Source organism: Podarcis tiliguerta, assembly GCF_965153285.1.
Source record: "Podarcis tiliguerta genome assembly, chromosome: 13".
Taxonomy (NCBI): Eukaryota; Metazoa; Chordata; class Lepidosauria; order Squamata; family Lacertidae; genus Podarcis; species Podarcis tiliguerta.
The window spans coordinates 9,387,749-9,403,029 of record NC_139546.1 but is presented as its reverse complement, the minus strand read 5'-3'; the positions used below and the strand labels follow the sequence as shown (position 1 = coordinate 9,403,029).

Here is a 15,281-nt window from a genome sequence, read left to right as displayed (position 1 = left end):
GCGAAACCCGGAAGTAACGCGCTCCGCTACTTCCGGGTTGCCGCGGAGCGCAACTCGAACACACTCATCCCGAAGCACATTCAACCCGAGGAATGACTGTATGGTAATTTATGGACCTAATAGGTACCTAAAACCATTTGCACATAACAAAATATGTATTTTAGCCGAGTAATTGTTGAACTGAAGTACAATTCAGAAGACGTAGATTAATAGTGAAATACAATTAAGAAGTATATTAATAGTGAAATAATTATTAAGCTCTAATTTAAAATGATTTTTTTATTCATAACAAACACAAAAGTTCCTTTAGAAACACAATTTACAAAGACTCCTAATCTAGTCTCTAGAAACTTGCTATAACCTGAAATTATAATTGTAGGTTTTATTTTATTTGTTTTTTATATTACATTTTGGAAATGTCCATCCAGTTTTTTCCCCCTTTAATTTTTTTGGCCCTAAGCTATAGCTTGTTTAGCTTCTACGTAAATCCGGCACTGCATGCGATTTGGTAAGCAACTTCCGAGGGTTGCGCGCGGGCCGTTTGGGGCGCTCCAAGCGCCGTGCTTGGAGGAGGAGCGCGGGGAGGAGCGCCGCGGCGCGCCCTGGGCGCACGCGCTGCGCGGTGACCAAGATGGTGCCCTGCGCCTCCCCTGCGCTCCTGGCTGCCGCTTCGGCCGCGCGCAGGTTGCGCGCCCCTCTCCGCCCGGGCCCACGGTTCCTGCTGCTTTTCCGCGGCTGCGGCTGCGCCTCGCGCGCTCTCTGCGCGCCCGGAGGTAGCGGCGCCGGCGGTGGCCCCGGAGAGCCCTCCGCGTCCTGGGCCTGGTACGAAGCTTTGTCGACCTCGGCGCCCGTGGCGTGGATGGAGTCGAGCCTGGTGGCGCTGCAGGCCGCGTCCGGGCTGCCCTGGTGGGCCGCCGTGGTCGCCGCCAGCGCCCTCCTGCGCACCGGCGTCACCCTCCCGCTCGCCGCCCTGCAGGGCCGCGTCCTCGCCAAGGTGAGCTCTGCGCAGGGGCGCACGGAGAGGGGGCTCCTGAGCATCTGCAGAGGGCTGTCGCGCGCGTCCCGAGCCAAGGGGCGCACGGAGAGGGTGGAACGCGTAAACTGGGAGGGAAAAAATGTACGGCGTGACTTTCCGTGGCGGGTTTCGGTGCGGTCCGCGCTAAATTTAAAATAAACATCAGATGACCCAAATCCGGCAAAGTATTTCGAGTCCGGTAAAGCTTTTAAAATGGTTAAGCCTGTCCATATGCACATGATACTTCAAAATGCGTATTTGTGTAAGGACCAGGTTAATTTTTTTTGTCCAATTTGGAAATGTTAGGTTAGGTTATAATTAGTTGAAAGGTTTACTTAAAAGTGCATATATAAAAGCTGCCGCCTTGCAGATGAGCTCGTATAATTTAATATGTTTTTGAGAGGGGAACAGTTTTATCCAGATGCAGGATGAAGTGTGGGAGATGCTTTTCTCTGTCAAATGAACAACTGCTCTAGGCTGCAGAGCTCCTTGCTCAGATTGTCTCATGGCCTGGAACTGGGGTTATTTTTTGGCTACTCCATGTGGAAAATAAAATAAAAAAATCTAGTGTACACCTAGGAAAATGACATATATATCAGTCAGTAGAGCATGAGGCTCTTAATCTCAGGGTTGTGAGTCCAAGCCCCAAATTGGGCAAACGATTCCCGCATTGCTGGGGGTTGGACTAGATGACCCTCTTGGTCCCTTCCAAGGCTACAACTCTATGATTTTATGTCTCATCATCCAGACCATTTAGCACAGCCCTTCAGCTATTGCTCATGCAGATATTTCACTACCTATATAGTCTTGAAGCACTTATATGGCAACTTTATAACTTGCACTTTTACATGAGGATACTAGTGTTCCTAGCAAAATACTGAGCTGTACTCAGTGGTAGGGTGCATGATTTATTTTTTTCCATGCACAAGGCCCCAGATGCACAAGGCCCCAGGTGGCCAAAGTCTAGGAGCCTCAGCTTCATGATCTGTCCTTCCAGTGAGCACTCAGGGCTGATTTCCTTCAGAATGGATAGGTCTGATCTTCTTGCAGTCCATGGGATAGACAGTACTCAGATAGATAGAGCCATGGTTTGACTTGTATTTATATTGCCCACTTACTGCGTTTCTATAGTGATGCTAGTGAGCCTGGGTCCACATTTTGGCAGGTAAGCAAGAGTAAACCCTTAATGCTAAGGGAGAGCTCTTTAAGGGACAGTGCTGGGGGGGGCGGGGAGAAGCACTTAACTGGTTTATAACTAAGTCGTCCGTGTCTTTCCAGCTAGCTGGAAAACCTGAAGCCTGAAATCCACAGCCTAGCCAAGCACCTTCACTATGAAGTTTCCGTTTGTGCAAAACAACGGAGTTGGTCTGAAAAGGAAGCCAGGTAAGCGCATTTTGAGCAGTATCTCAGCTCATCCAGCTAGAATAAAATTCTGTGGCATTAAACATTTCTCTTGCTCGTGGCCACTGCAAGCCACCTAGCAGTATACAGTGGCACCTTGGTTCTCAAACTTAATCCATTCCAGAAGTCCGTTCCAAAACCAAAGCGTTCCAAAACCAAGGCACGCTTTCCCATAGAAAGTAATGCAAAACGGATTAATCCATTCCATACTTTTAAAAACAACCCCTAAAACAGCAATTCAATGTGGATTTTACTGTCTAACGAGACCATTAATCCATAAAATGAAAGCAATAATCAGTTTACTGTACTATAAAATAAATAAGACAGTATTCTAGATGATAAAAATTAAAACATTTCCCCCCCTTACCTGCACTGATGATAGTCAATGTTTGGATGGTGGGCTTTTAGCCATTTCCGCAGTCACACAATCAATCAATCAGTAGCGGAACTGGGTTCCACACTGTCACAAAAACAAATTAACCGAAAAAGCCTCAGAAACAAAAACACCAAATAAATAGTGAAAACAAAAGCGCCAAACTTAATCCTTTCCGGAAGTCCGTTTGACTTCTGAAATATTTGAAAACCAAGGCGCAGCTTCTGATTGGTGCAGGTGCCCCGGAAACAATAGCCGACAGACGCATCGGACGTTCGGCTTCTGAGAAACGTTCGAAAACCAGAACACTTACTTTTCGGCGTTTGGAAACCAAGATGTTTGAGAACCAAGGTACCACTCTACTTGTAAGATTCCCATGTGAATAGTGCTTCTGTGGGGAAGATCTACCAAGCTTGTCTGTTGAGCTCATGCTGCTTTATGGAAGCGAGTCGTGGGCAACTTACATCTGCCAGGAATGATGCCTCAATGCCTCCCACATACGTTGCGCCAGGAGGGTTTGGGGTATCAAATGGCAGGACAGTCTGAAGCCCACATACCCAGCATGTTCACACTCCTGTCTCAGCAATGTCTACGCTGGCTTGGTCATGTCCACAGAACGGAAGATAGCAGGATCCTCAAGGACATGCTCTGTGAGGAGCTGGCTTCAGGCACCAGGCCCACTCGCAGACCCAGACTCTGTAACTCTGCATTACAAAAATGTTCGCAAACGTGATATGAAGACTGCCGTGTGGGTGTTGGGATACTGCTGGGAAGATGGGCGCATGAGGCAGGCCCCCAGCTGGTTCCAGCCACTGGCCGGCAGCCGGACGATCACCGGTCTCCCTTGGAACAGCATCAAACAGCGACGAGCCTCAGATACGTTTAGAGACCCGTGCACGCTCTATCAGCAGAGTGTGTATGTGTGGCCTACAACTCCCATGATCCCTAGCTAGCAGGACCAGTGGCCAGGAATGATGGGAACTGTAGTCTCAAAACATCTGGAGGCCCAAGGTTGAGGAAGCCTGGTGTAAATCATCTCACAGCAGAAGAGGCGGACAGAGAGATGTGCAAGCATAATGTACAGCATTTTATTCAGGAAAGTTCAGGAACAAAGGAAAACATGTCTGCTTCCCTTCGTCTCCAGCAAAACAGCAGCAACACAAAAGCTATATACAAATGGAAGTTCCCAGCGAAACAGGCATGTGACACACAAACCTGTACACATGCCTCTGTACCCTTTTAAGGTGGAACGGAACTACAGTGGTACCTCAGGTTAAGTACTTAATTCGTTCTGGAGGTCTGTTCTTAACCTGAAACTCTTCTTAACCTGAAGCACCACTTTAGCTAATGGGGACTTCTGCTGCCGCTGCGCCACCAGAGCACGATTTCTGTTCTCATCCTGAAGCAAAGTTCTTAACCTGAAGCACTATTTCTGGGTTAGCAGAGTCTGTAACCTGAAGCGTATGTAACCTGAGGTACCACTGTATATACTAACAGTGGGAACCCCTTGCACATGACACTCAGTTCATGCATCCATAGCAGTGACCGGAGGAGGAGTGCAGAGAGAATAAATGCCCTGGTTCACCTTCAGCAGCACAACCGGACGCCTTGCTCTGCCCCAGCTGCAAGAAAACATGTCTCTCCCTTACCGGTCTCTACAGCCACAGCAGGCGCTGTAACTCTCCAATGGTTTGACTTCATCCCCGAAGGCGCACTCCTCCATTGTCTCCAGAGACAGATGGATGCTAACCAGCATGTGGTGCATAATGCAATGGAGAGAGTCTCTTCCTTTAAATTCCTAGGAGTTTATCTCAGTGAAGCCCTTCCTTGGAAAATAAATACAACCCAGGTGGTTAAGAAAGCCCAACAGAGACTCCATCTCCTCAGAATATTGCGAAAGAATCAATCAACATTTGATGATCTCTTTCTACCGGTCAACAATAGAAAGTGTCCTTTCATACTGCATCATGGTGTGCTACAGTGGTGCCCCTCAAGACAAATGCCTCGCAAGACGAAAAACTCACTAGACGAAAGAGTTTTCCGTTTTTTGAGTTGTTCCGCAAGACGAATTTCCCTATGGGCTTGCTTCGCAAGACGAAACGTCTTGCGAGTTCTTGCGAGTTTGTTTCCTTTTTCTTAAAGCCGCTAAGCTGTTAATAGCCGCTAAGCCGCTAATAGCCGTGCTTCGCAAGACGAAAAAACCGCAAGACGAAGAGACTCGCGGAACGGATTAATTTCATCTTGCGAGGCACCACTGTACGCTGGTTTGACGTCAACTGATAGGAAGTGCTTACAGAGGGTGGTGAATACAGCACAAGATATTATGGGCTGTCCCGTGAATCCGCTGGATGAAATAGCGGAAGAACGTTGCCTCAGGAGAGTGAGGAAAATTCTCAGGGATGATTCACACCCTGGCCGGCACTTTCTTGATCTCCTGCCCTCAGGCAGAAGATATAGAAGCATGATTAGTCGCGCCAACAGGGTAAAGAACAGCTTCTATCCGTGGGCTGTTAGGCTGCTGAATGAAAAGATAACAACAGGGCAACTGACTTTCGGGTTTGGTGGGTGTGCGTCAGTAAACGAGGGGAATTAAGACTAAGAGAGCTGAGTGGGGGTGCTCGTGTAATCTCACTGTATACAAGTTGTACAAGTGACAATAAAGTAAAGGTAAGGGGACCCCTGACCATTAGGTCCAGTCGTGGCCGACTCTGGGGTTGCGGCGCTCATCTCGCTTTACTGGCTGAGGGAGCCGGCGTACAGCTTCCGGGTCATGTAGCCAGCATGACTAAGCCGCTTCTGGCGAACCAGAGCAGCGCATGGAAACGCCGTTTACCTTCCCGCCGGAGCGGTACCTATTTATCTACTTGCACTGGCGTGCTTTTGAACTGCTAGGTTGGCAGGAGCAGGGACGGAGCAACGGGAGCTCACCCCGTCGCGGGGATTCGAATCGCAGCGCACGGAAACGCCGTTTACCTACCTATTTATCTACTCGCACTTTGACGTGCTTTCGACCTGCTAGGTTGGCAGGAGCAGGGACCGAGCAATGGGCGCTCACCCCGTTGCAGGGATTCGAACCGCCGACCTCCTGATCGGCAAGCCCCAGGCTCCGTGGCTTAACCCACAGCGCCACCCGCGTCCCCTCCACAATAAAGTATTTCATTTCAATTTCAATTGTTCTGCGATTGGCCTTTCAGCACTGCCCACAGACCTGTCTACGGGTTCTTCCACTCCTTCTCTGTTCCTTTATATTGCCCACTTACCGCATTTCTATAGTGATGCTAGTAAGCCCCTTTATAAAGATCACTGTAACCTCCTTGTTGTTCTTCCCTCACTTCTGTTTCCCTCTGCCCAAGCAGGTTCCATTTCAAGAAGAATCTGAAAAGGATTGTTTCCGAGTTGTACGTGCGAGACAACTGCCACCCTTTGAAGGCCACCTTGCTCGTATGGATTCAGATTCCAATGTGGGTCTTCGTTTCCATGGCTTTGCGCAACTTCAGCATCGGCAGAGCAGCTGCTGACGGTAAGGCTTTTAAACTGGTGTCGTGAAATGTTAGAAGTCATTCTTCAGAGGAACAGAAAAAGGGGCTTGTAGCTTTAAAGAAGTTTTCTTTAAAGGTTAGGAGTGACACTCTAGGCTGATTGGTTACATTTGGGAATGGAAATAAAAAGGAGGACGTTGCAGGTTGCACTTCCCTGCAGGAGGAAAGAGTGCACCCATGGCGTGAGTTAATAATAATAATAAAATTTTATTTATACCCCGCCCTTCCCGGCTTAAAAACTGGGCTAAGGGCGGCTAACAGCAAATATAAAACATTGATTAAAATGCAACTTAAAAACAGCATAGAATACAACATAAAATGCAGCATCAAAATCAATAAAATTCAAAAATTCAGGGGTCATTTTTTTGGGGGGGGGGAGGACCCAGTCAGTAGACATCAAATGATCACCAGGGCTAACTGGCCAAGTTGGTCCTACTAGGGCCAGCAAGGAGCTGTGTGAACAAGAATTTAAATGTGGGGTCCCAGAAAGGGTTTTTTCATAGAGGAAAGGGAAAAGATGATCAGGCTAATTCAAATTGAAGGCCAGGCGGAATAGCTGTGTCTTACAGGCCCTGCGGAAGCAGATCAAGTCCTGCATATACCAGGCACAGGCAAACTCCAGCCCTCCAGGTGTTTGGTACCACAATTCCCATCACCCCTGACCACTGGTCCTGTTAGCTAGGGATGATCAAACATCTGGAAGGCCGGAGTTTGCCTGTGCCTGGTTTATACCATGGTGGAAAGATGTATGTGAATAGTTTTGTATATAAAGGTAAAGGTAAAGGGACCCCTGACCATTAGGTCCAGTCGTGACCGACTCTGGGGTTGCGGCGCTCATCTCGCTTTACTGGCCGAGGGAGCCGGCATACAGCTTCCGGGTCATGTGGCCAGCATGACTAAGCCGCTTCTGGCGAACCAGAGCAGCGCACGGAAACGCCGTTTACCTTCCCGCCGCAGCGGTACCTACTTATCTACTTGCACTGGCGTGCTTTCGAACTGCTAGGTTGGCAGGAGCAGGGACCGAGCAACGGGAGCTCACCCTGCCGCGGGGATTCGAATCGCCGACCGTCTGATCGGCAAGTCCTAGGCTCTGTGGTTTAACCCACAGCGCCACCCGCGTCCCTAGTTTTGTATATAGTCGCAACTAAAATGTTTGTGAACCACCCAAGAAATAATGTAACTCTTGTCTGACTATTTTGTATAAGTCTCTTGTCGTCTGCCGCAAGGAAGGAACTCTGCTATAGGCTGTTTAAAGCGGTTTTACAGAGGATCCACCACACCAGCAACAAGCGTAGTAGAAGTGTGTGGGCGGCAACCTCCAATATAAAATGTACCGTAGAATCTCTACTTACGTCTCGCTCTACTTAGGCCCGTTCCAAGTCGTGACCGCGGCAAACCCAGAAGTAAACACCGGGTTTGCTGTGATTCACCCATGCGCAGAAGCAGCTGCCGCCCTCTGCACATGCGCAGAAGCAGGCTGCCGCCAAATGTGCCTGTGCACAACGATGCTTCTACCAGCAACCCATTTCGCCATAAGGACGGGCCTCTGGAACGGATTGTGGTTGTGAGTAGAGGTTCCACTGTCCGCTGTTTCCCCAAACCCTATTGCTCATCCCTTGGCTTAACTGAAAGCATCTCCTTTTCCGTACAGTGGTACCTCGGGTTACATACGCTTCAGGTTACATATGCTTCAGGTTACAGACTCCGCTAACCCAGAAATATTACCTCGGGTTAAGAACTTTGCTTCAGGATGAGAACAGAAATCATGCTCCGGCATCGTGGCAGCAGCAGGAGGCCCCATTAGCTAAAGTGGTGCTTCAGGTTAAGAACGGACCTCCAGAACGAAATAAGTACTTAACCCAACGTACCACTGTACTTGGTTAGCTGTTCAACAGCAGGAACTGTTGAAAGGACTCCTTAGCTACCGCTGCCAGCTTGGCTTTCCAGGTACAGTGGTACCCCGCAAGACGAATGCCTCGGAAGACGAAAAACTCGCTAGACGAAAGGGTTTTTCGTTTTCTGAGGTGCTTCGCAAGACGGATTTTCCTAAGGGCTTGCTTCGCTAGACGAAACGGCCCTGCCTCTAGTGTCATGGCGACGGTCACTGCACGCACGCAGGCTCGCTTCCCCTCTCCTCCGGCTCCCTCCCACCTTGCGGCTGACGGCCGACCTTCCGGCTGCCTCGCGCCGCTGCCCACCACTCTCGCGCGCTCCCCTCAGCCATCATTGCAGCCAGAGTCGCGCTCCTGACCCCTGCTGCCCTCCAGCAGCCGCGTCGCGCGGTGGCCACAACGCGCGGGTGAGTCCAAGGTACCGGCTGCGGCAGCTGCCCTGCTTCTCTCCCCCCCCTCCCCGCCGTTGTTAGTGTTAAAATGCAGTGGTGCTTCGCAAGACGAAAAACATCGCACAACGAAAAAACTCGCGGAACGAATTAATTTCGTCTTGCGAGGCACCACTGTACAGGGATGGATCTAGCGATTGCTAATCTGAATCATGGAGAAGGAGAAAGGTTATGTTCCAGAAGTTGTCGGTCGTTTATCCAAGATCTGCCAACAATGTTTTCTTGTCTGGATTCAGCCTTGTCCATCCTCAACCTAATCCGCTAAAGTGATGGATGTGTAAGGTAACAAAATGCACCAACCGTGTGTGTGATTTTTCAACAGGGTTCTTAATTCAGGAGCAACTTTCCACGGGAGGGGTCCTCTGGTTTCCGGACCTCACTGTACCTGACTCGACTTGGATTCTGCCAATCACTCTCGGACTCCTCAATCTGCTGATAGTGGAGGTATGGAAGGCTGACTCTGAGACCACCATCAAATCACATCTACAGCTATTTGGCCGACTTGCAATTTACTATGCAGTGGTACCTTGGTTCTCAAATGTAATCCGTTCCAGAAGTCCGTTCCAAAACCAAAGCGTTCCAAAACCAAGGGGCGCTTTCCCATAGAAAGTAATGCAAAATGGATTAATCTGTTCCAGACTTTAAAACAACCCCTAAAACAGCAATTTAACATGAATTTTACTATCTAATGAGATCCATAAAATGAAAGCAATAAACAATGTACTTCAGTCACTCCAGTCAAAACGGAAGCGTGGCACTCAAAACGGAAGTGTAACACTCAAAACGGAGCACGTTTGGCTTCTGGAAAAAGTTCACAAACTGGAACACTTACTTCCGGGTTTGCAGTGTTTGGGGTCCAAGTTGTTTGAGTACCAAGTCGTTTGAGAACCAAGGGACCACTATATTGTAAATAAAATAGACCAGCATTTTGTCAGCAGAGACAGATAAGCAAACGCTGTAATGGCATTTCATTTCTGCTTCAGAATAGCAGAACTATACTTCTTAAAAACAAAAACCGTTTCAGTTAACATTGTCTTTTGACCATTAGATACAGTTTTTAAAGGAGGTAAGAAGCTTGATATATAAAGCAGATTGCTGGCCGCATTGGGACTTCTCACGCTTTAAACCTGGGAAGGACTTTAAAGCGTAGATAATAACTTGCATTATAAAATTAATGAATGCTAGAATGATGTCGGATTGAGGTTAAAGGGTTATTAGTAATAATGTGGTGAAGAAATATGGAAAAATGGATGGTTAAAAGACGAAAAACTAAAGGTATAATATACTAAGGTAAAATTAAGGATAAGGTAGAGGGAAGGGATTTGGAACTGGAATACAGAGAGGGAGGTGTGGGGAAGTCCGGGAAACAAGCAAATGTAAGAAATATCATGGAAATTGAATTGTTTTTATTTGTTTTTATTTTTGTATTTTTCTCTTTTTTCTTTGTTTTTTCTTTTATCTGAAAACCTTAATAAAATATTTTTTAAAAAAAATAAAATAAAGCGTAGATAATAACTTGCGTTGACCTGTACACACCAGTTCCTAAGTTGCATATTTGCCTCCTCGACGCTCTGACATTTTGTTCCCCATATTTCTTACAAGTGAAATTTGTCTCTCCAGATTTTTGCTTTGCGAAAAACTGAACTGTCCCGGCTACAGAGATATGGCACTAACTTCTTCCGAGGTGTCTCAGTGCTTATGATTCCAATCGCTGCAACTGTACCATCAGTAAGTAACCTAGAACAACATTGTGTGTGCCACCAAATGCCAACAGTGCTCTTCAGCTCTCTGTATTGGACAAACAGGACAAACCCTACGCCAAAGGTTAAATGGACATAAATCTGATACCAGGAATCACAAGACAGAGAAACTAGTAGGAGAACACTTCAATCTCCCAGGACATTCTCAAAGTAGCTGTCTTATTACAATAGAATTTCAGAAATAGACCGGAAAGAGAAGTTGCTGAACTGCAACTTATTACCAAACTTAAAGGGACGTGGGTGGCGCTGTGGGTTAAACCACAGAGCCTAGGACTTGCCGATCAGAAGGTCGGAGGTTCAAATCCCCGCAACGGGGTGAGCTCCCGTTGCTCAGTCCCTGCTCCTGCCAACCTAGCAGTTTGAAAGCACGTCAAAGTGCAAGTAGATAAATAGGTACCGCTCTGGCGGGAAGGTAAACGGCGTTTCCGTGCGCTGCTCTGGTTCGCCAGAAGCGGCTTAGTCATGCTGGCCACATAACCCGGAAGCTGTACGCCGGCTCCCTCGGCCAGTAAAGCAAGATGAGCGCCGCAACCCCAGAGTCAGTCACGACTGGACCTAATGGTCAGGGGTCCCTTTACCTTTACCAAACTTAAAACCATGGAGAGACCTGGTCTGAATAGAGACATTGGATTCTTATCTCATTATACATGATAAAGCCATTTTTAGCCATCTCACCCCTTGCTTTTTCCTGTAAGACCAATTGCAGTCGTTAACAGGTTTCCCACACCTCTCGGCCAATCGCCCACTCCCACCACCCTTCTGAGTAATACCCCTCCCCACCCTCTCACTATATATAAGGGCTTGGTGACTTCTGTTTCAGTGTATCTGAAGAAGTGTGCATGCACACGAAAGCTCACACCAATAACTAACTTCGTTGGTCTCTAGGGTGCTACTGGAAGGAATTTTTTTATTTTGTTTTGACTAGAACAACAGCGCTGAGTTGGGCCAATGCTTCTTCCAGGCTCTGAGGTGGTTTGGGAAACCCATTGCGAGTGAGCCCCTAATTCTCCAGTTTGGAGCCTGGAAATGGTTTGTGTGCCGTGGCCTCATTTCAAGAAGTAATAATATGCTCCAGCAGTGTGTACAGGCCCCCTCTATGGGTTATTTGTGGGGCCTGCCTGGTGTTTTTACATGAGTGGAATATGTTGGGATACTGCCAGGGAGACAAAATCCATCTCGACTCCACGTCGTCTCCGGACGTCCATTGTTCTCCCGCAGACACGCAGTATCAGCAATTAGCGACAGGAGCTCCAGAAATAGCTTCCCACATTCTAGAGCCGATGCACGCTCTTATCAGCAGATAATGTACATCGAAAGATGCACGCAGGAGAGCATTATTTCCAAGTTTATTCAGCGTTGATCAGAACAAAGAAAAACACGACTGCCTGCTTGAGAGTTCCGGCAGAGAGAGAGAGAAACGAAAGCAAAGACACAACATAAACATCCTGTGAAAACAGGAAATACGCAGACTCTGTGACTCAAAGCCTGCTCCCTTTTAAGGTGGAACGGAAATATCCTAACAGAATATGTGCTTTTATTTAAAATGCATCTCTGGGTTATTTGTGGGGCATAGGAATTAATTCCTTTCCCCCCGAAAATATAATCCGGCCCCCCACAAAGTCTGAGGGACAGTGGACCGGTCCCCTGCTGAAAACGTTTGCTGGCCCCTGCTATGTTAATCCCTGCTGAAGCTTTGCAGAATATTGCTTCTAAGATGCTCCAGTTTTTAAGACGGCTTCATAAATTTGGAAGAGCCAAATTTTTTGGCTGGAGTGAGGCCTGGGTTCAAATTCCCCTCAGCCTTGGTGATTGGACCATCTTTCACCCTAATGTACCTCAGGGGGTTGTTAGGAGGAGGATAAAATAGGGGACTGAGCACTTTGTCACCCTGAGCTTTTTGGAGGAAGGTGGGCCGAAATGTATCCTATCAAGTTTTCCACACGTAGTGGTACCTTGGTTCTCAAACTTAATCCATTCTAGAAGTCCGTTCCAAAACCAAAGCATTCCAAAACCAAGGCACGTTTTCCCATAGAAAGTAATGCAAAATGGATTAATCCATTCCAGACTTTTAAAAACAACCCCTAAAACAGCAATTTAACATGGATTTTGCTATGTAATGAGACCATTGATCCATAAAATGAAAGCAATAATCAATGTACTGTACTCTAAAATAAATAAGATAGTATTGTAGATGATGAAAATTAAAATTCATTTTTTTTTCTTAGCTGCACTGATAGTCATTATTTGAATGGGGGGCTTTTATCCATTTCCTCAGACTCACAATCAATCAATCAATCAGTAGCTGAACTGGATTCCACACCATCACAAAAACAACTGAAAAAGCCTGAAAAACAAAAACGCAAAATAAATAGCAAAAGCGCCAAACTTAATCCGTTCGGAAGTCCGTTTGACTTCTAAAATGTTCGAAAACCAAGGCGCAGCTGCTCCAGAAACAATAGTTGACAGACGCATCAGACGTTCGGCTTCTGAAAAACGTTCGAAAACCGGAACAGACACTTACTTTTCGGCGTTTGGGAACCAATGTACCCCTGTATTTGATATTCCTAAAAACGAAAGATAGCGTACGTCCTCTTGGGTGGTTGTGGTACTTTTTCAGCATCCTGGCTTTGTTGAAAGTAATGCTTCTTTCCTCTCTGGTTTCAGGCAATGGCTTTGTACTGGGTCTCCTCGAGTTTCATGGGCCTTTCGCACAACCTCCTGCTTCGATCTCCTGCTTTCCGTAGACTCTGCCACATACCCCGGACCAAGTCTGATTCTGACACTCCTTACAGAGATATTGCTGCTGGAATCTATGCAAAGTATTTCCCAAAGTGAAACACTCTTTCAGAAGACCTGTGCTGTGTTTAGATTTGGAATTGAGCTGTGCTCTGCTATAAAAGACTTATTTAATGTGGCTCCATTGAACTGATCAGAATTGTGACACCGTATTTATTTTCCTAATAAAAGCGTACATGTCGTTACGTTGGGAGGCCTTGTGGCTAATATGTTGGCAGAGTGGGGACACGTGTCGATCCTTCACCACTACCAGTAATAATTTCATCTGTACATTTTGTTCAGCTTCTAAAACAGGCACCCCCAACGTGCGGCCCTCCAGCTGTTTTTGGACTACAACTCCCATCATCCCTAGATAACAGGGCCAGTGGTCAGGGATGATGGGAATTGTAGTCCCAAAACAGCTGGAGGGCTGAAGGTTGGGGATGCCTGTTTTAAAACACTGTGCATGCTTTCAGATTGTCTTGGATTTCTGAAAGTCCCCCTCTTTGTATTAATCTGCATTTTAACAAACGCTGTACTGAAATTGGTGATTAGATGCATACTTAAGTTTGTAGCTTATTTGCATACATATTTAAATACCCATTTTATCACAAGTGTATCCCCCAAACACACATCTTTAATCTTTTTCGAATCGCTTTTTGAGATGAGAGGTGTCTTGCAGAATTTTGGGATGCACAAAATCTGAAGAACAATTATGTTGCAATCCATATATTAGATGGGGAGATGTGAATTAAGTCAGTTCGTTGAAAACCCCCGGACAGAACGACATTCACATCCATCCTTAGAACCAGGCTGAGAATGTCTGTCCACTAGCAATCACAGTGCCTCCTAGCCATAATTCCTTCAGGGTGGTCTCTAAATAAGCAAGACCAGCTAATATTATCTCATGATGCAATTATGATGAATTGGAATAAACATAAAATATTGCCTCTTGTACTCTTATTAATAAAAAATGCCTGATACACAAGATATCAAGGGTAGGATCAAATGCATCCCCCCCCCCCCCAAAATGTATAAAACAGGATCTAAGATATGTTGGAGATGTAAAGAGAAAGATGGTACTTTCTTTCATGTATGGTGGGAATGCAAGAAGGTTAAAGAATATTAGGAAATGATATATAATGAATTGAAAAAAATGTTGGAAAAAACCTTCGTTAAAAAAACCAGAATATTTCCTGCTCGGAATTTTAGATCATGATATAAGAGAAAGAAATTGGGGATTGTTTATGTATGTGACAACAGCAGCAAGAATTTTATTAGCACAAGTATGGAAAACAGAGAAAATGCCAACAAAGGAAGAATGGCAAGGCAAACTTACGTGGGTTTTTTTTAAAAAATATATTTATTAAATGTTTAGTAGTTACAAAAAGGAAAAGGGTAAAAAAGAAAAGAAAAAACAATTTAAAAAATTAACAAACAATACATCAAAAATAGAAAGAAAAAACAATACAACAAAACAACAAGAAAAAACTAAAACCTTTAAAAACACATCCAAATTTCATTTCTTTATCTTTCATATGCTTGTTTCCTCGACTTCCTCGCACCTCCCTTTTTTGTATTCTAGTTCAAATTAGCTGGTTCAGCAAATCCTTTCCCTCTTTCTCAATTTTTGTTCTATAATTTATCTTAACACAATTTAACTTTAAATTTTCCACTTTAGCCCATTAACAATCAATTTTTATATAATTCTTAATAACACTTCTGCTAAAACCATATAACTTCATTCCAGTATTCTTCTAACATTCATTAATTTTACAATATTTCTGTAAATATACTTTAAATTTTTTCCAATCTTCTTCCATCAACTCTTCTCCCTGGTCTCGGATTCTGCCAGTCATTTCCGCCATTTCCATATAGTCCATCAGCTTCATCTGCCATTCTTCCCGGGTAGGTAGCTCTTGTATCTTCCAATACTTTGCGATGAGTATTCTTGCTGCTATAAAGGGACGCGGGTGGCGCTGTGGGTTAAAGCCTCAGTGCCTAGGGCTTGCCGATCGAAAGGTCGGCGGTTCGAATCCCCGCGGCGGGGTGCGCTCCCACTGTTTGGTCCCAGCGC

The 15,281-nt window shown here is 45.9% G+C and overlaps 1 protein-coding gene across 1 annotated transcript; it reads left to right on the top strand.

Moving 5' to 3' along the window:
* Positions 1-610: 610 nt before the first annotated feature.
* COX18 (cytochrome c oxidase assembly factor COX18) lies at positions 611-13,410 on the top strand. Its single transcript, XM_083407940.1, has 6 exons — positions 611-994; positions 2,298-2,398; positions 6,146-6,309; positions 8,992-9,113; positions 10,290-10,397; positions 13,094-13,410. Exons 1-6 carry the CDS (start codon positions 632-634, stop codon positions 13,262-13,264), a joined length of 1,029 nt encoding a protein of 342 aa, XP_083264066.1. The 5' UTR covers positions 611-631; the 3' UTR covers positions 13,265-13,410.
* Positions 13,411-15,281: the final 1,871 nt, after the last annotated feature.